Here is a 21,118-nt window from a genome sequence, read left to right as displayed (position 1 = left end):
ACCACCAAGCTGTGCATCTATCAACAAATAAATATTAAGGAGGGAAAAAAAAAAAAAGATGTGCGTGGGTATGCATTGTATTTCCACACTATGTTTCAAAATATATGCGCTAATATTAGCTTGCGCTTAGGTGTTAGGCAGGCGTGTTTTTATCAGCCCTTGCCAGCAGGCCTGAGGCACTAAGAGATGGCAGGAGCAATGAGGAAGGTGAAATCCCACACAATCCTATTAGAGTGGATTAGGGGGCAGCTTTCTTTCTGTTGCCACTCTGCTGCAGGTGAGCAATTGTAAATAGCAAAAAAAAAAAGAATAGGTATGACATGGTTGGTTCAAATCGAGGCGTTCTTTTGTAACAAAGGGCGACCATTAATTTTTCCGTTAAGCCTGCGTACATGAACGTGCACATAAAGTTTCCAGGTAATGATTCGTAATGTTAGAATAATTATCATACTGTCACTCAAACCACACACACACACAGAAAGAGCCAAATGATTTCTTTTTTTTCCTTCTTCCCAAAACAGCCGTGTGAAATTTAAGCAGAGGGTCATCATCGATCGGATGATCAATGGCAATCATACGTTTTCATCTTCTGCCACAGAAGCCCCTCCCCCTCTGACCTCCCCTGTGGTTCTCGGGCTGTAAAGGCTGAATGATTTCCCCGTCCATCTTCTGTCTCTCTCCTCTGACCTTTTCCCGGAACCAATTAGAGCATCACTTGCGGGGAGTTATCACCGCACTGCCGGAACCACTGTACATCTGGACAATTATATTTTTACACCTTCCAAGTGAGCAGTTTTTCTTTATGACCCGTCTTCAATTCTTACAGAGCTTTAAAAAGGACACGTTTCCCCTCCGTGTGAATCTGCATATCTTGGCTGAGAAAATGATTCAAAGTGATGAAAGATGATTTTTGCTCCGTGTGTAGTGAACACGTTTGAATTTTATGAGTTTTTATGAGTGACTGTGCACGAGTGTGTTTCTGCAGGCCTGACTGGCACAGAGATAAGTGCTACCTCATTATGATGACAGAGAATGAGGCTTCTCCGGGGTGACTGAACTCATCCAGATTAGATGAGAAAAAAAAAAAAAGGAAAGTGGGCATTTTGCATTCTTGATCTCCACTTTATTTCTTCAGTTTATTGTTTCTCCTTCCTTGTGTCTGTCCTCCGGGGAAAAAGGGAGGCCTTTATAGAGTCAATCAGAATTTGCAGTGGAGGACTCTTTAAGCTGTATTCATTAACATCCTTAACATCTTGACCTGATCTACTCCTGGCTCCCCTCGCCATGCTTTCCTTGCAGGATAGCGTGCAAGGATTCAACAGAGGCGAAAACATTTGAAAGCCTTTAAGCATGACAAAGTAAATATGCAGATTTGATGTCAAAGACTTCCTGAAATGGACTGAACTTGACTTGAGCACACAGTCATACCACGCTGATGAAGCAGCGGGAGCAATTCCAGGTTAGGTGTCTCGTCCAATGACGCATCGGACATGTTGCAGCAGCACCTCGGGATTGAACCCACAACCTTCCGGTTGAGAGACGGCTGACTCCACCAACTGGGCCACAGCCTCTCAATCAATCTCACAGATCAATAACTGCGGTGTGGATGATTGACATTTGTCTGCAACGATGGTGCATGAAGAAATGTGCAGCTGTGAACAGAGTCAGAGTCAAAGGAGCAGAAGCGCTGCAAACTGTTTATTGAATTCATTTGTTTTAAAGTCGATGTTTCGCCTCCCTCTCTCTATGATCCATTCCTTCACATCAGATGTGTATTTTTTTTTTTTTTTTTTGCCTCATAGCAAACATAGAAAAATCTTGCCATGTCTGCTGGCCATTTTAAATATTGTATTATTTACAGAGCAGTTCATAAGTTAAGATGTCATTCTCCTGTTTGATGCATCCTGCTGTTTACACAACTTCCCTCCACGAGACACGAACATTTTTCATGAAATCTAATAGTATTCATGTTTCAAACACAGTGTCAGTGTCACTGTGGCATGATTACTTTTGCAGCATTGTTTTTGTGGAGTAAACCAAATGGAACATGATGCCGTTAACCATACATTAGCTTTCTCTTACTTCTGTGCAAGATGTCGACGTTTGGTGTGAAATTGAAGCAGAGGGTCCAGATACCTGCTGGATGTCAAATGGATGCAGCAACAGAAGTGAACAAAAAAAACATCAACTCATTTGAAGACACTTTCAAAAAAAAAAGTACCTGTATGAAGCAATGCCAGAGGTGTAAACAGACAGATGGACAGGATGAATAAGAAAGAGGGAAAATATGGCACAGAAGACGAGGCTGTTGATGATGATTCACCCAGTGCCTTATGGGTAAAGAGCTCCCTGACTCAATCTGATCCAGGACCTATGCATGTGAGGGGCACAAAGAGACCCTTGAGTCTCTCTCTTCGCCCTCGTCTACAAAGTCTCTAATCTGGGAAAAAAAAACAGACACATTACTCAGCTGACCCCTTGCTGCCCACCGCACGCACAGTCAGGTCTCATTTCCCTTCATGCCAACCGTAGCATGGTCACCACCGAAACCACACAGTCCACTGCAGGCACAAAAGACTGCCCACTCTGTCTGCTTGGATGGACTCTGCAGACCAACAATGGAACTCGAGGTGGGACAGGCAGAGATTAAGGGCAGAGGGTAGAAAGAAAAGAAAGAGACGGAGAGGAACCAAGAAAAGGAGAGAGTATCTTAGATGTAAGTAGGTTAAAAACCTAAAGCACACTCAGATAAAAAAAAAAAGTGTTTGTGCGCTCACACTTCAGAGGAGAAGGAGAATGAAACGAGTGCAGTCTTCACTCTCTCATTCTCGGGTCAATAACTGCCTGTGCTCCCTCTAGAGCAGGGGAACATGTACTCAGATCCTTATCAGGGCAGCTATCATCTCCAGCGCCTCACAGAAGCACAGATACTGTCATCCCCACACTATCGCGGAATGACATCAGCTCAGAGACATGGGAGTAATTATATTATACAAGCCCGCAACACACCGGCGGAGAGGCAAAATCAGGCAGTATCCACTTTCCCTCCTCCTCTTCTCCCTCCTCTTTTCTTTTCACTCTCTCCATCCTGGATGTTTTTTGCACTCCCTCTTTTTATTTCCCCCCCTCTGCTCCCTTCTCTCGTCCCTCTCTCTCTCTCTCTCTCTCTCTCTCCTCACTGTTCACTCTGCAGCAGCGCCAGATCAGACGAGCGCTAGCTGCCTCTAATCCAGTCAACTATTAGCTCTGAAGGTGGCGAGCTTTAAAATTGATTCTAATCACTTAAATTGCTTTGCCGACTTTGATCAAACCGACGAGTTTTTGAAACGCAGACTCCATTTGCATGTGGTGGTGTGACGGAGCAGGTGGTACGTGGGGGGGGATACGTTGAGTACATGTCACATTATCATCATATTATGACTCTGGAGGTTAACTTCCCTCTCACTTAACATGTGGATGAGCATTGATACTGAGGGTGGAAGGTGCAAGATCTCTGCAGCTCTCTGTCCTTTTCATTAAATCACAGAATCTAAATAACCTACAGAAAACCGACTTTACTGGCAACAAGATTCTTTATTTCACTCTAAAAAAACATGTAACGATCCTTTGTGTAACAACTGAATTTGATTGAAGAAAAAAAAAAAGGGTCAACTCAAAACGATGAGACAAAAATGCATTCAGATAATCTTTCTTTGACCAGCAGGGGGCACTATCTGCTTTTGTCTTTTTTTTTTTAAATGTTTTTTTTATTTCAGTAGCCAAAGAGGAAAGTCGTGCACAGAGCGTTCACACTCCACTCATGGTGATTGTCTGGTACCAAATGCAAAATGTCATTCTGTGAAGGGGGCGACTGACTCTACCCACCAATCTAAAATTAGAAAACAGCATTAGTGCCTTTAACAAAGGACTTAAACAAAGACTAAACAACAGTGCTCACATGAATAGCTCTTCACTGGATGACTGCCTGATCATATTGCTCTGTAGTAACTAACATGAATGCTTTGTTTGTTTGTTGTCTTTGTTTTGTTTTATTTATTGTTTTCTTCTTCTCTTTCCTTCTATTTTAATAGTTTAATCCTTTCAAAAGTGTTGCAAATTAGCACATGTGCTAAAACACTTCAAACCAGTGCCTCTGGTTTGTCCAATGGAAGTGCTAAGTCCACATCAAATAAACTTTAAATAATAATAAAAACAAATCGTAAAAAATCCTTTCTTCATTTAAAAAATGATTGAACATGTAGCAACTAAGCAACCACAAAATTAAAAAGTAGTAAGATAAGTGCATAAAAAGAGTCATTTTTATAAATGAAATGACTTCAAACTGTTTCTTCTACAAATTGGAAAATGGTGATAAAATCGTGTCGAGCTAAATGTATCCTGATTCCTATCGTGTGTTGTTACATCTCTCATTAAAGACACTTCTCACATCCTCTCGTCGAGGAATGTACGATAACCTGGTCGGGTAGAATATCAAATCTCCGTTTGTGTCCGTATCTGGGAAAGAAGACGATCACCCTGTGGGAGTCAACTGGTGATGAATGGAAGGTCTGCTTCTCAGAGCTGATGCTGTCTGAACCTCATTACTGCTCGCCCTAAACAAACAATGCATCACACTCCAACTCAATTTCATACGTCCTGACCATGGTAATTTTCTTCTTCTTTCCACATAAATCAATGACAAAGTCGATACAAAGGAAAAAGGGGGTTTTCTGTTACAGCATGCTCTCTCTCTCTCTCTCTCTCTCTCTCTCTCTCTCTCTCTCTCTCTCGATATAAATAAATATTTCTAAGATAAACCTACAAACCAGCGAGGTAGACTGATGCGTGTTTTCCTATTAGATCACTCACAGCAGTTCTTTGATCCTGACATGGAGAATGGATTTACAGCCCAACCATTAGGGCAGGCCGAGTTACTAAATATAGACGCACACTAAGTGAAAAAAGTGCATTTTCATGAACTGGAGATGGAGGCAATTTGCATTTAGAACTAAGTGTCGGCACTCTATTAGCTTTGTTTAGTCTAATCACTCGAGACAATGTTAAACGCACTGTGACAACAGTGGGGAAAAAGCAGGTACAGTTACATAAGTATCGCAAATAGGATTAGATTTTAGCATTGGCCGTGACACCAAAGAGAGAGAGAGAGAGAGAGAGAGAGATATGGGGGCAGAGAGGCAGTCTGTTGACGAACACACAGACATTATGAATATCAAGAGATACAGTAGAGAAATACAGAACAACCTTGGGGGACTACAGCTCTTGCACTCACAAATTAAAGTGGGAGAAAAAAGGGGAGCAGCGTATGTGTAATTGCTGCAGTGAAGATGTAAAGAACAAGCCCCATGAAAATTAAGCCAATTGCTGCACAGCTAAGACAACAGCACTGGGGTTTTTAAAACAGCAGGCTTTGTCCTGGAGCCAGGTGCTGTGTTGAGCAGCATGTCTCCCATCTCTCTTTCATGCACCCCTCCGTGCGCTGATCAACCAAAAATGTAATCACGTTACACCAAAGCCTTTTTTCTATAGGCCCCCTCGAGCTCCCTCTCATAATAACACCACGGAGGAGCAGCAGCGATAGCAGCGATATTAACTCGTGGAATCTGCCTGAAAGCGCGCCGTGCCCCCGGGGTCCTGTGGGAGAGCAGAGGAGGGCGAGCTGAGTGTTGTCCACCCCCCCCCCCCTCAGACGGGTCACGGCAGAGTGGCCTAATTGGCTCTCTTGTTGTCTTAGTAGGCCGGCAAACCTCCCATCTCCCCCCATCATCACTGAAGAGATCTGACTCCCTCGGTCGTACAGGTCTGAATCGGCCCACTGATCCAGACTCTGGTTTCTCTCCAGGCTCCGACAACAACATCCTCAAAATGCCAGCCAACTGAGAACTTAAAAGCAGTGCACTGCTAATCTTTGATATTAAAGATGAGTTTTTGGTAATGTATCACTGGGCAGCATTACGTCAGTGTTACACCAGTACTGATGACGTCACTCCAAACAGCCGTACGATGACTAAAGAGAGGAGTATTTTTGGGCTTCAGAGTGTCACACTAACTCATTGTTAAACATTATCATCACTCAGAAGTTCAGGTGAAATTCACACAGAGGGAAAACAAAGTGGGAGGCAAAAAGCTGCAAAAAAAAAAAAAAAAAGTGAGGGGGGGGGGGGGGGGAGACAATCTGCAGTATTTCTGAAATCATTCACACATACTGGATTGAGGCGAGCATACTGCAGTCTACTATGAGGTTATATAAGTCCTTTCTCATCCTGCCTGTGTCACAGACCTTCTTGCAACACGGGGGTAAAGAGGCCTCGTCGACACTCCACGCTGGGCAGGGGCCAGGAGCGGCCCGACGCCCTGCGGAGCTGGAGGGAAACAAATCTTTGTCTCTTCCAAACACCCAGGGGCAACATGGAGGGCCGCAGCGTTCTAATCCTGTCTAATCTGGACACAGCGGAGCATCTGGAGATAGGGATATGGCTAATCTCAGGCATGGAGACAGAGGGCACTTTGCTGAGATGAGGAACAAAAAAAAACGGGGATGGATCGAAGCTAGACTCGCAGCTGTCTTGCTGGATTGTGTGCAACTAGGGAAGGAGAATCTTTCATGCAATGAATACAGCCGCGGAGTTTTAGGCTTGAATCTGCAGACGTGGACAGCAAAGAGTGAATGAAGGTTGCTTAAAGTTTGCAGCAGTGATTAGAGCTTTAAATAAAGGTGCTTAAGAAGTTATTGAACTGACGGTGAAACGTGGACTACTTACTGTGCCCTGCTCTTAGGGATGCAGGTGATCTGTGGATAGCAATAGGCACAATATGGTGACGCTTGTTTCCATGGGAGAGGTGAAGATGATGTAGGCTCTCCACAGCGCCTGGGTCTGACCCTGCCACAAAGCCCAGAGCCAAGGCTGTGATCCACAAGGCCAGGTGGGTGAGTGAAGCTGAATTCCGGTGTAGGGACTGTGCGTCGGGCCTCAGGGGAGCAAACTGTGTCCTCCAGCCTCCCAACATCTTCCCTGAGTGGCCAGATGAGGCGTCGATTCAAGGTGGAACTTCAGTAAGCCTCACAGCCCCATGCTTCTCACCTTGACAGATCACACTGTGCCCAAAGAGACTCACAGATCCACAGAGAAAGCAGGGAAGAAAGGCGGAAGGGACACTACACGATGTTGGTTGGAGGGAGTAAAAAAAAGCCTCTTGCAGTTCTCCACTGAGTTAGGAAATCCGTAGCAGCACCCAGGGATGCAAAGAAGAGTCATAAATCATCATATAAAAACAATCGAAAACATTCGCTCAAGAAATTAGAGCAACCTCGATGAGCAGTGGAGAAATCCCAGCTTGATCCAATTCCCTTATTCTCTCTGTTTCTTCTCCTTTTAAGCTCTCACAAAATTAGAAACATCTTCCCCACCAAAAGCTGTTAATATTCCAAAAAAAGAAAAAAATGCAATTACCAGCAAAAGGGAATAAAGCCAACTTGAGAAGAGACTGATAGCACCTGTGCAAAGTAGATTTCTTCAGAAAAACAAGACAGACAATCCGAGTTTCCCTGCTTCTCCTCCAGTGGTCTCAAAGGGTGTCCAGAGATAAGGGACCATAGTTTAATCCGAGTCTTATCTGCATGTGTTGGGCAGCTGCAGCAGCACGCAGGAGAAGGCTTGATTGCACCTGTAAGTTTTGCCAAGTAGCGACCCGTTCCCCATCAAGAGACGTCTGCGCTCAATGAGACCGAGCGACGGCAGCACCTGAGAGAGCAGCCCCGGGCAGGAACACACAAACACACACAGGCAGCATCGGCAGCGCCGTTCCAGAAGATGTGCGCAAGAGGAAGAGGGGAGAGAGGAGGAGAAGGAGGAGGAGGACGGAGGGAGGGAGGGGGGAGCCTCAGCAGCCAGCCAGGAAGCAGGAGGGAGAGTGGCTATGCAAATGGGCAGCATTCACATAGCGAATCACTGGAGCCTGAGTGCATTACAGAGGAAGAGCCTATTTAGGCAGAATAGCAGGAATTGAAGCTATGTCCCCCAGCCCTGATTCCTTTCACAACCTCTCCCCACTCTGTCTGTTCAGTCTCTTTCAATCCACTCTCCTGTGTGGACATTCATGAGCAGAAAAAAAGGAAGGCAAACGAGAAAGCAGGACAGGACAGATGCTTTTCTGTTTCTACTTTTTTTTTTTTTTATCCTTTTCTTCCACTCCCTGCCTCTCTTTTCCTTCGTTTACCTTCCCCTCCTCTATCTGTGAATTTTGGGAAGTTGTATGTTACAACTCCTGCGGATATAGAAAACTGGAGCGAGGCGGTCCAACCCAGTCCTCGACTCTCCATCGCCCTGGAAAGCTGCTTTTCTATAGGTTCTCAGCCGGACTCTGCAGTCTATCGTTAGAAAAGATTTGAGAAGAATGATGACGCTGCAGCTCACATAGGGAACTCTCCCCTTTTCTCTCTCACCCTCTCTCACAGACATATGAAGACACACATGCACGCGCACTTACACACACACATACACAAACAAAGCACGCACACAGCCTGGGCTGGAGCGCTGTCCACTGAGAGGGGTGCTGAATCCGAGCAAGTGTGCTTCGCCTGCTAATAAAAGAGCATTTCTCAAAAGAGAAGGAATGCTGATCGCAGACTCGGAGAGCGGCACGGGGCTACGGGAATGCAGAGGACATGTGGACATAAAAGCCCTGCTGATAAACACAATCTGGTTCAGCTGGGAAGTGTGCTTAGCGTTCAGAGTTCAGGACTGGAGAGCACAAAGCTCAGCTGCAGCGTGCCTCGCTTCTGCGTGCACGCTGGCCATTCAACATCCTCCCCATCCCGATTGCAGTGTTCTAAGCTGCAGGCAGAGAAAAAAATGTAAGCAGTGCTGAGCCGATCTTTATGGTTTACAGGGACTACACAAGCATTTCATGCCCAAGAAAAGCCAACTTAGCCGGCGTGACACGGAGGATAATGTGTCCTCCTTGTTTTTTTTTTTCCTTTTCACTTGAATGTTCACATAAAGACAATGAAAGAAGCCTCAGGCAACAGAAGACTCAATTAAGTGAACTCTAATGATGGGCTATTTATTTGATCCATTTACTGAGTACATATACATTAGAACCGAGGGCTTAATATATATCACGGCTGCTCTACTCTGCATCTGAAGATAGAGAAAAAAAACCACAGAGCAGACACTTGTTAGAAGATGAACATAAGCACTAAGATGAATATAATCTGCCATCTGGCATGAAGAGGACAGATGAGGATACTTCTTATTCCTCCGCCGCTGTGTTCCTATAAGAGCGGCGAGGAAGGGATGAAGAACAAAGCAGCTGCTGCACACATTAGGCAACTGTGTTGTTCTCACCTTGTAGAATCTCAATAACTTGGTGCAGCCACCTGGCGCTAAAGAGTCAGCAGCACGGAACCACAGCTCCGGTCTCATTTGCAATGGTGAAAAAGGAATGTACCTGCTGAATGTGTTTACACTTTTATAATTATCAGCAGTGCAATCTGCATAATTACACCTAATAAGGCAATCTATCAGGGCTGCTTGCCAAGGACAACAGTCTGACTCCCTATGTCCTCGGCTGCAAACTTCCACAGACTCACGAACTGAGATCTTCAGTTGAAAAGCTCGATACGTGTGTACATAGGGATGGAATATGTGCACGTTGTTTGTTTGCATTAAGTCTTTTACTGAAACTCTGTGTTTGTATGCAGCCCTTAAAGCAGTGAGGTGATACCTCTATCAGGTTCGTCATTAGTTAGTTGTTCATTTGTGCCCCCAAGTGGCCAGACTGTAGAGTGCACACACGGTTTGTAGGTCTATAACGCAGCCAGCTGCTCACGTTTGACAGGAGATCCATAGCAGTCAGCATGATAAACAACACGTTCAAGAAAAAGCATCATTGTTGCATCACGTTTGTGTTAGAAGAAGAACATCGGTTGTGATTTGATGCAATATTCAGATTCTGATCCATTTTGATACAATCCTCTCTCCCAGACTAACAACAAGCCTTCAGCACGTTAACCTTTGCTCCAGCCATTTTTCATGACAAATTGGCAAACTGTCTGAGAAGCAAAAAAAAAAACCAGAGAGCATGCATGGAGCTCTAGGGAAAACGTTCACAACTAAATTCCTTCTGCAAACACCTGGGACCACAGCCTAAACTAATTTGAGCACAGTTACAGATCTCATCGACTTTAACCGGATGATTGGAGAGCGCCGGCTACAAAATGAGAAAATCCTCCACAACTAAACTTTTATCACAGAGGAGTTTTTTTTTTTCTCGTCTTTTTTTCCCCACATCGCATTCTGACTCCTGTTCCTGTTAGTGAGATGACTTCTTGACTGAGAGACAAAAAATAGCTCTGCTTTGTTTCCACTAAAGATCCCAAAGGGTCGTGCAAGCCTCTGATGCATGTGATTCTATGAGTACACTTGCCCTTTTTTATCTACATTTTTCTGCTCTCTGTTTGTTTTTTAAAGGTGAAAAAACATGAAGTGAGGCCTGGGAGAGTTATTAAAAAGCAAAATAGATTTAAAAAAAAAAAAAAGGAAAAATCTGTGGGAAAGGGTGCCTGACTTTTCCCCTCAAACTAAATGATAAGCGAGAGGAGGAATTGGTTTTGGGTGTAATCGCCCCTTCGAGAGCCAAAGAGTGTAAAAAGAGAAGGGGATCTCTGGTACTCACTTACGTCTGAAACCAGCGTGCACTGAGCTGATGAGATGATTTTTAGAGGACTGGAGGAGTCAAGGCTGGAGTGCAGCAGATGGGTGTTCTCAGAGTACCTGACCCGACTCAAGCAGCGCCTTAAATCAGCTTGAGGACCTTCAGGCGACAATTTATCACACAGGGAAAGACCCTTTAGGAACGGATGAGTACTTTCAGCCACTTTCGCAGAAACGTTTTTCCTACTCAAGAGCCACTTTGGTATTTACTGGAAATTATAAGACAACATATCATCTAACGAGGCGTTCTTTGAGTTAAAACCTCAATCACAAAGTAATAGTTAGGAGTCTCACTCAGTATCCAAACAAGTCGGATTAAAAATAAACATTCAGAACAATGACATCACTGCTGGTTGTCCCTTTTTTCCAGACTGGAACATTTTCAGTTTTTATTAATTTGAGCTGTGTGGTCATTTGTAAATCGTGGAAATCACATATTTCATCGTCAATTACACAAAGACAACATATCAAATGTTGAAAATGAGAAATGTCATTGTTTTTGGAAATTCAGTCCCTTTTTGAATTTAAATTCAGCGACAAGTTACAGAACAGTTTGGACCTTCACAAGACCACAGTAATTAGGCGATGATCAGTGGAGTGCTCACAGATGACAGACGCTTGTTTTCTAACCGGGTGCAGTTCACTGTATCAGATGCAACTGTTGTCTCAAAGCAGATCAAGCATGCAGGCCGAGCCATGCATGAAGTGATTGTACCTGTCGCGTGCTGGGAAGACACATCTGTGTTAGGGAAAAAAAAAACTGAACTTATGTGTCACAAAGACCCAGAACACAAGGAGGCCATATGCTCTGGGGTTAGACTGTGCACTGATTGGTCGAATATACTGGAGGGGGTGTTGCGTATGACAAACTAAATGACGTTTCTTTTTATAAACGGGGGAATGTAAAGGTTGCAGGATTGAAAGCAGCAGTAAAAGAGGAAAAAAAGAGCAAACGACTGTGATTGGTCAGAATTCAGGCATCGAGTTCGACGCACACAAAACGTAAACAAAGAAGAAGCGAGCAGCTGCTGCATCTACACTCCTGTCTCCTTCTCTCCAAAGACACTTGACTTTAATATCGCCTGTCATACGTTGACATAAAATATTAAACCTGAGCTCTTTATTCAGTAGGAGTATTCCGCGAAAACAAAACGTGTCATTACTCATCCAAACACGGCTCACGATGCAAGAGAGAGAGACAGACAGACGAGCACACAAAGCACTGATGCTAATGTGTCCATGGGTACAGGAATAGAAGCAGAGGGCTGTCTTAGTCATCCTGAGATGTGACATGATAAGACCGGGCAGATACAGGGAGTCAACACTCAATACAAACACACAAGCTGAACGGTATTTCAACAGAGAGGGCAGCTGGAGTGTCAATACTGTTTGTGTTAGCAGAGGATGTTACATCAGGTGCCTGTCTGTCAGGGCGCTGTGCTGTATCAGGCACATAGAGTGAAGTCAACTCTCACCTCCGTGGATCAAACGCACATCGACTTGTTGTTTTCCAATTTATCTGCATCTCTGCATGTCCTGCGCCGCAGCTCAGGGTTGAACTCATCGCCAGAGGAGTGTCTCCTCTCGTTATCAAGTGATTAGCTCGTCCTGTGATCTATCGCTCATGCATGCGCAGCAATCACACAGGGAATGATTATTATATCAAAGAAATAGAGCATGCATGCATATACTGTGAGAAATCATCAAAATGCAGTAACGCTCATCATTCACCACAGAGATGTATGCTGCACACTGTTCATTATGCAAGCAGTGGAAACGTAGATAACACCACTCAAGCTGATAAAACGGCCCACTAATAGGAAATAATGCACAGTTAGTGTTGTAAAATCTAATCAGCGAATGGAAGTGCACGGCGGTGTACTGTAATGGCTTCATTTTCATTAAGGACAAAAACACCGTGCATCAGTTTTTACTCATCTGTTCTCTCTCTTTGTCTTAAAATGACTTCCCCGGTCTCGACAACCTTTCAGTCCAAATGGGACTTTCTGTTTGGGAAATCCTGGACAGCCTGTAAGGGGAACGCCGGCTTGTTGTCAGTGCACATCTCATAAACCCGCATCTGTACGAGCATGGGCGTGTGTTAGTGCACCTGGCGTGGCTAACCTGCAGATCTGTGAAGGCAGCGCTCATGCTGAACTCTATATAAAGGCTTATTTGGCAGGTAAGGCCTTGATGATTTAATCAGGACTACAAAAACCACACGTGGGCGGATGCGTCATTCGTTTCTCAACAGGAAGGTTGGGGGTTCGATCCCCCGCTCCTGCAGCCACATGTCTGATGTGTCCTTGGAAAAAAACAACCCTAAGTAGCTCCTGCTTCATCATCAGCAGCGTGTGAATGTGTGTGTGTATGATGAAAGTGTTTACTCCTCTTGTTTAGGGTAAACACACACACACACATATGGACCTGCACACACTGCACACAGCACTCTTTCCATTACCACGGTTTTAGCCGGCCACAACAACCTGTATGGAAGACAAACGTCTTGATGTTTTTCTCACTGCACACTGAGCTGCTTGTATAGCCAATAGGCTGCTTTTGCTCCTTTCTCTCACTGGATGCAGCTGTCGAGGGATGCCTTAGAATCCGCCTGGTGTTATGAACCCCTTTTTTTTTTTTTTTACTCCTAATGCATAAACGATGCCACAACAGTGTTGTTCATTTGCATAAATCCATTTAAATACACATTATGATCGTGCACAGAGGAAATAACATCCAAATATCCTTGTACTGTACCTAAGTGCAAATAAAGGTTGTAGTAAAAGAGTATAAAGAACGTGTGTGTCAGGGAGCGTGTGTGCGTATCTGCAAATGCATAAACCAAATCCTAACTGTCAGTAAGATAGATAGGGGTCGCAGGTCGGCAGCTTTCCGAAGACTTTCTCTCTATCTCCTCTGACAGTTCCCAAGATGCAGTGGGCCACCGGGGCACCGTGTGTGTCTCTCGCTGTCTGTCTGTCTGTCTTTCGTGAAATCCGTCCAAAGTAGATCAGTCTCCTTCTAACAGCGCTTCATCCTGAGCAGGTCAAGGACAGACCGACTCTCTCATCATCAGGAGTCTGCAGCGTCTTTGTTAACACATCACTCTGCTGCGCAAAACCCACCGACACAACAAAGACGTGTTTTTATGAATTTGAACTATTAATAAACACTCATCTCAAAAGACTCCTGCCTCATATTGAATGACGCTCATTGCTCTTGGACTCAAATCAACAAGATACAAAGACAGAAAAATCTATTCTCTATTGAGAGGAGCTCTGCAGTGAACTTATTTTTTCTCCCCATCCTTCTGACCACAGTAGGTGGAAAAGTGAAGAGCCTTCCACATGCAGCCATAATGAAGAGACGACTTCCTACACAAACTCCAATCAATGAGCTTTTCTGCCGCTGCTTTTCTATTCCAGCGTTCTTCATTCAAACAGCGACACTTGTCTTGGTTTCAAGTATCTATCGCTGTGTGGTTTTCGTTGCCATCTCTGCTTTGGACTTGTTAAAAGGGCATGAATGAGGTGAATGTGATAGACAAACATACAGGCCGGCCTCTCGTGGCTCTCTCACACTGTACAAGTTGTACTTCACACAAGCGTCACACTCTAACCTGTTTTATGAGAAGTGCACTTGCCTGGATATCAGATACATGAGTTATTCAAACTTTTCTGCTTCCGTTGAAGAAGACTGCAAAAGCACTGAAGTTTTTAAAGAGTGCAGACAATTCAACATATGTTGTGTAGCCTGGTCTTTCACCTGATCTCTGTTCTCCCTGCTTGTTTGGCCTCCCTGATGCGTACCTGAGTGCAATCTGCAGTGAAGGACCAGGAGGGGGATTTATAATGTGTGTAGGCAGGTAAACAAACCCCCCAATGATAAGAAAAGTCCATCCTCTGTGTGCTCAAACAGGCCGTTTGGAGATTTTCCCTTCATGATATCACAAAGGGCAGTAGCCCCTCCCCCAGGTGGGTGACACTCCCACAGCTAGGTGTTTGTTCTGCCCTCTGAGTCTGCCTTCTCACCGTAAACAATAGGACATAGAGCGAGAAAGCAGCGAGTACACCCGAGCCCTTCCAGAGAGGGGGCGTGGTCAGACACAGCTCATTTACATATTTAAAGCTACAGGCACAGAAACAGCCTGTTTTGAGCAGGGCTGAAATAGAGGGGTTTATAGATATGATCAAATACAGGATCTAGGACTTGAACTTTTGCTGCCGTGCTATTCAAACAGGTATCGATACTGTTTGAATTTTGCCAGACTTGAATTGAAGTATAAAATCTCAAACCCTTTTTCTCACCAAATCCTGTCATGAGAGAGTGGAGCAGCTGAACAATGTGTGCTTAGTTTTAGGGAAGAACAGAGGGTGAGCTTTAGACGGACTGAACACCAAAAAAGAAAAACCAAAGTGAATGTGGGGCTAATAATCGCTTTAGAGACAGACTACATTCTGCTCATGAATTCTTCTTTTCTGGCTGGTTACACCGAACGAGGATGAGATGAAACGCCTCACCTTTTAATGCAGTTAGACTGGTTCAAAAGGTCTGTTAGAGAGAGGAGCTGTAATGGACAAAGGCTGCCAGATTCACCTCTGTCTTTAATTAAATCAGCATCATGACGTGAGTCAGAAAGTCAGAAAGCAATATCACATATTCCCAGAATTTACGCTTTTTAAAAAGATTATTTCTGTTGACCCTTACAGAGTACGACGGGCCAATGACGTCTAAAGAAGGCTTGAAGGTCAGTGCCTGTGAGCCAAGAACTCCATGTACGTCTATGAAAAGTGTGTCACAGACTAAGTGATGCAGCGTGACTCCAGTTGTCTTTACATCAGGCTCAACTGAAGAGAGATAACCACTCTTTATAACCGTCTAGACTTGGAGTGAACTTAAATCTGAGGTTTCTTCTACATTGTGCATATAAACTATAATACAGATAAACTCTCACTGTTACATGACTCTAGTTACACAGAGTGTGATGCATACAAGTATCTTATGCAGTTAGGTTGATCAAATCGATTATTAAAGGGATTGGAAACCAATTGCATTATTGATTTGTTGAGTCAGGCAACATGTTACGCCACATGCAGACTGGTGTTATAAAGCACACTAAGCTGTTTTTAATCGAGCTGGACAAAGAAACGTCGCTTTCATTCCAACAATGACGGTAATCATTTAATGGTGAACAAAAACACGAGGACAGATGTTCATCAACGATGTCAACAATATTTTTTCATAACAGAGATAACATGTTGACAAGCTAAAAATAGATCTTTGATTCAAAAAAAACTCTGAAAAAAAAAATCCCAACTCGATGATGGGATTAAACCGTTAGTAGTAAACAATGCCGCAAAATTGTATTTTCCCCATTATACATCTCATTAGTCCGTCAAGCAGGAGAGAGGAGGGATGCAAGCAAGAAAAGCAAGTGTGTGTGTGTGTGTGTGTGTGTGTGTGTCAGTAAGAGCAACAGACGGATGAAAAGACAACAACAAGCTTAACAAGCTAACAATAGCCTGACCGAGCAGTTAGTGACTAAAGTGTGTATGGTATCTTAACATCAGCCGCCTTTGAAGGCTCAGGCTCGTCTTTATGAAGATGAATAAATGTGTGTGTGCCAGTACGATGCTGTGAAACTACGACTACTCACTCTACAGCAGGTCAGTATCAGGTACGTTCCAAGATGGGAATAAAAAAACTACTGTAATCGGTTATTATGATATTTGCTATTTGCAGCCCACCTTGCAATAAATAATAACGGCCAGACTGAACTCTAACGTCAGATTGAGTCTGCAGCACAGTACGACTGTTCTCTCTCTCTGGGCTTTTGTGAGTGCGTCTAAAACATCCTGTCTAAACTGTTGTTCCAGTGTTTGCAGGTTTCCTCTCTAAAGTGGAGACAGCTGATGGGACTGATGCAGTGATCACAGCTAGTCTACAAACAGTGAAGTATCTGAATAATACACAACAAGTTCAGTTGTGATCAAGGACAACTCTGCAGAAAACTATGAATCTGTTCATGCTGCTGAAGTGTGTGTGTGTGTGTGTGTGTGTGTGTGTGTGTGTTGGGGGGCTTGTATTGATAAAGCCTTTAGAGCGTATAACTTTGGCTGTACGTAGACTGGAGTCTGTCGTGGCCCTTCAACCAGTGTTCAGCAAGGTAATAAGGGTGAGTGCATCTTGTGTCATTGTAGAATTCTCACCTGTCGCCTTGCCTGTTGAGAAGCAGCGTCTGTCCGACTGTATTTTTTATTGTATTTTTTTAATCATAGACTTGTTCACTTGCATTGCCACTTTATAAAAGTAGTTTATTGAGATGCTTCTGGGGGCTTTGTTCCAGGCATGGTACACGTCTTGCAGTGTTCTTTCGTTGAAAAAGACGTATGTCTGATTTACATTCAAAGTGTGTACTTGAACTGGAACAGAAGGAATACAGATTCACTTCAAAGGAAAATCAAAAGCCCTTGGCTAAATTGATTGTGTACATCATTGAGCTTCACTGAGGTCAAACTGGTTTTGTGTGTAGATTGAGTTTCCATTTCATATCAATGCGAGCAAGGTACTTAAAACAAATCACAAAGCACGCTGGTTACACTGTATTCCTTGAAGACCAGAGTTGTTTCAGCAAGTCAGTATGTTTACAGTCACATCAAGTCAGGCTGAAAGAGGCCATGTAATTGGACTACTGTCCTTTCCCAGTTTACAAACACCGAGGGAGAATCGATTTACTGATGGACGTCTGTCCTGCTCAGCCACAGTGGGAGGTGATTTGCTCAATTACAGCTATAAACTATTCGACCTTCTTCTTCCTCGCTTGTTACATCACATACCAAACAATCAACAAACGAGTTAGCAAGCAGCAAACTGGACGAAAGGAGCGAATGTCGAACAGTGAGAACATGGACTGTCCGAAAAGCACGGCTCTCGCTTGAGCCGTCACAATGTTGATACTTCTGTTTTTTTTCTTCCTGGCCTTCTTCAATCGTTTTTTGCTGTTTGACTTCAAAGCCCCGGCACTGTGGAATTGTGGAGCGTGTAGGGCATTTTGGGGGGGCCAATTGAGTTGACATGGGTGGGCTTAGTGAACTATGGCTGAGCTGCAGGGATGGATCTAAGTAATGGCATTGGCTCTCTAGGTCCAACTCTAAAAGTGATTGACCACCCTCAATGCCACCAAACAATCTTAACTGTATTCAATTTCTTTGTAAAACTCAAGTAAACCTAAAACTTAACACAAGGGGATGTTAGCTTTATTTGGCAAACAAATGATTGACAATGGCATCACTTATTTTCTCTTCTGTCTGAACTTGCATCCTTTATATTATTTGTAACGAGGCTCCGCTCAAAAAGAAGTCCAAAAGTGATCAACAGACAACCCCCTGTGGAGCGAGGACAGGGGCCAAGAGGAATGCTTGCACGACCATTGTTGGTGGTGACATCATCAGCAGCACCACTGCACAGCCAATCCAAAAGCTTCCACTTTTCTCCCCCTTTACCTCACTGAGCAGGTAAAAAAAAAAGAGCTGAAGTCAGGTTAGCAAACTTTCATTGTGCAATCAATTACATTCAATGACTCATCACGAGGCGTGTTGTTGACTTGTCAGTGCGACAGCAGGGGGTGGTGCAGCAGGATCCTGTTTGACTAACTGTGATCAGTCGTCACAGTTGGAGTTCAGCAAAGCCCAAGCTCGTGTTCGGCATGCAGCTGAGGACATAATGGGTTCATCATTATGCCAATAATGATAATGAGCCAGTGGAGCACTCTGGCTCATCGTGATTTGAAGTTAACATGAATAAATATTAGTTGATCTTTTTTCAACTTGGATGTTAATGAAGTGGGTCTCATGATACAGGTGTCCACGTGTTGGTAGTGATGGGAAAACATGATTTAAAGAATAATCAGTAAATGATCCAGAGTTACAGACTCCTCCCATCCTAGACAATAACCCCGTTCACACTGTGGCTTCAGGACTCCATTTAAAATCTATTGCACCCTCATCATGGTGTAAGCTACAGGAACAGTTTAATTGATGCTTTGTGTTTTGTTTTACTGTGTTTTGTATTTCATTTTAAATGTGAAATTTGTTTTTTTAAACGTGAAAGTTTTGTGTTTCTATTCTGCCTTCTGGACGAGGACTCCCTTGGAAAAGAGATTTCTTTTTTTTTTAATCTCAGTATGAATATTCCTGATAAAACAAAGGTTAATAAAAAATAATATGAAGCTCAGCAAGGCGTAACAGAGAGATGCAGTGATCCCTCCTTCCATCAGTGTGTGTGTGTGTGTGTGCATGTCAGACTGTGTGTGTACGTGAAGCTCCCTCTGTGCCGTGCTCACTTGATCTTCTACAACTCGGTCACACAATGTGAATTCACAGACTGGGACATCAATGAATTTGAATTTCCCTCGGGATCAATAAAGTATCTATCTATCTATCTATCTATCTATCTATCTATCTATATAACGCTGCTGAATCGATATACACCTCTTAAGACGTAATGACGAAGGAGCTTTGTTACGGCGCTGCTGCGTTCTTGCACAATGAAATGTGCTTTAGTGTTGCTTCCTATTCAAACAGAGATTAAGTAAGGCTTGGTCTTCACATACATCGCTCCCTCTCTCTCTTCCTCTGCACATGATGTTGCTGCTGGTCAGCTCTGACCTCGTGTCGTCACAGGAGGTCGTCTGCAGACTTACACAGGCAATGCAAACATCGAAAACTCAAACTTTCTAACTAAGGAACATCCACTGCTCACTGTCTTTGTAAAAACTGCAAGTTTTGAATAAAACGTCTGTCAGCATCTCAATTTACGCCTCACTGAACTGAAACTCATATTATCTCTTCAATTAAATTAGTTCTGACGCTGAAATAATTCCCAGAATGCTTTTCAGAGGCGGATAGAAGTTTCATTTTTCAATCGTAAAGAATGAGTAAGCAAACTTTTTTTTTTTGTGGGGGGGGGGGGGGTATTTAAGATTCTTGCCACAGTTCTCCCATGTGTCACGTTCAATAGTCTGACTTTATGAGAGAGATGGGGCGGCGGCGTTATATTCACAGCGTTTGTGTATCACCCAGCAGGATACTTTAGCAGATACTCTGTCTTCTAGTCAGGACTTTAATTAGTATTTTGCTGTGGAGAAACAACAGATTCTTATTCCCTGTCAACACACCCCTCAGGGCAGCCAATTAATAAGGAACACCTCAAAGATTAAGTCCCCACCACTGCACTACAATCAGCTCGAGATGGGATTCTGATTACAGCAGAGACTCCATCAGGACAAGCAAAGCCTGTGCTCCTCTCTGATCAGGCTGCACACTGTTCATTGACATCAAAATACTGTTCGAGCTCCAGCGCTGTATGAACAGCAGCATGGACCTACGAAGCCAACATATGTCCAACACTGCCGCCTCTCTCTCTCACATAATAAGTCACGCTCACTCACAGCTGTAGTCTGTGTTTTAGCACGAGACACACGTGTGTGTGATCCAGCTCACGTTCACGAGAACTCAGGATTCGACTAAGATAGTTTAAAGATAGAAAAGCGATTCTACACAGCTCCCTGCAGGCAGAGCAACTGCATCAGCAAGGTTACAGACACGTTACAGCATCCACAGCAGGAGGAATAAGGAACCTGGTTTCCATGCCAACAGCCTTTAGCCAAATATGGCCACGGCGTCCTGGCACAGAAACCCATTTAAATTCAGATATTCAATCAGCATGAGGAAATTATTGAGATGCCAAGGCCAGATAGTGACCGCTGATACTCAGCTGGAGGTGGAGGAAGGATGGGAGGGGAGAATGAGGAACAAAAAGAATGATGAATATCTCCTGTCAACCTAACGCAGCAGCTTTGTGAAAATAAGTGCAGATTAACATCCTAACACACAGCTTCAAACACTGGCACATTGGATGATGTGTTGTCTAATGTATGTGTGTGTAGATCAATAGTGCGACTCTCTTTTTGTATTCAGTAAAGAGCGCCATCTGCTTTTGGCTTCTCTTGTTCAACGTCAGTAGCGAACTGCCGTTTTCTAAAGTTTTGCTCCGTCGGATGGCGCTCGCCCGGTCCCTGAGCGCACCTCTGAGCAGCTGTACACACGTCACAGGAGAACTACAAGATCACGCGGGAATACAGCAAACGTGTTGCTCTGCCTTCCTGGGGTTTATTTGCTGTTCTTTTGTTGCCGTTTTGGACTTAATCTGGAATAAGCAATACGACTGGAAGCCTGTATGTTATATACCTGCATATTATACACAGGCCTGATCTATTCTGTCCAGCTTCACGCGTGCTAAAGCAGTGTGCAAATATTGCGAGAGATTGATGAATGACACATGAAGCACAACCAACTTTTTTGGAATCATGTAAAAAAACAACAACACATATTTCAGTTTCAGCATCG

The 21,118-nt window shown here is 43.9% G+C and overlaps 1 protein-coding gene across 5 annotated transcripts in view; it reads right to left on the bottom strand.

Annotated features, from left to right (window-relative positions):
* LOC306835502 (neurexin-1a-like) overlaps positions 1 to 21,118 on the bottom strand; it is a 285,076-nt gene that overhangs the window by 115,209 nt on the left and 148,749 nt on the right. For 3 of the 5 annotated variants that reach the window (XM_079362092.1, XM_079362093.1, XM_079362095.1), the window contains exon 1: positions 6,759 to 8,165. The exons of 1 other annotated variant lie outside the window; for it this stretch is intronic. In XM_079362092.1, coding sequence (XP_079218218.1) covers positions 6,759 to 7,005 — 247 coding nt within the window. In that variant the 5' untranslated portion in view covers positions 7,006 to 8,165. Of the gene's footprint in view, positions 1 to 6,758; positions 8,166 to 21,118 lie in introns of those variants that run through there. One more of the 5 variants, XM_079362094.1, reaches the window with a different exon arrangement.

Source organism: Symphodus melops (assembly GCF_947650265.1).
Source record: "Symphodus melops genome assembly, chromosome: 15".
Lineage (NCBI taxonomy): Eukaryota > Metazoa > Chordata > Actinopteri > Labriformes > Labridae > Symphodus > Symphodus melops.
Note: the sequence above shows the minus strand (reverse complement) of the source record. Positions and strands in the feature narration are given on the sequence as shown.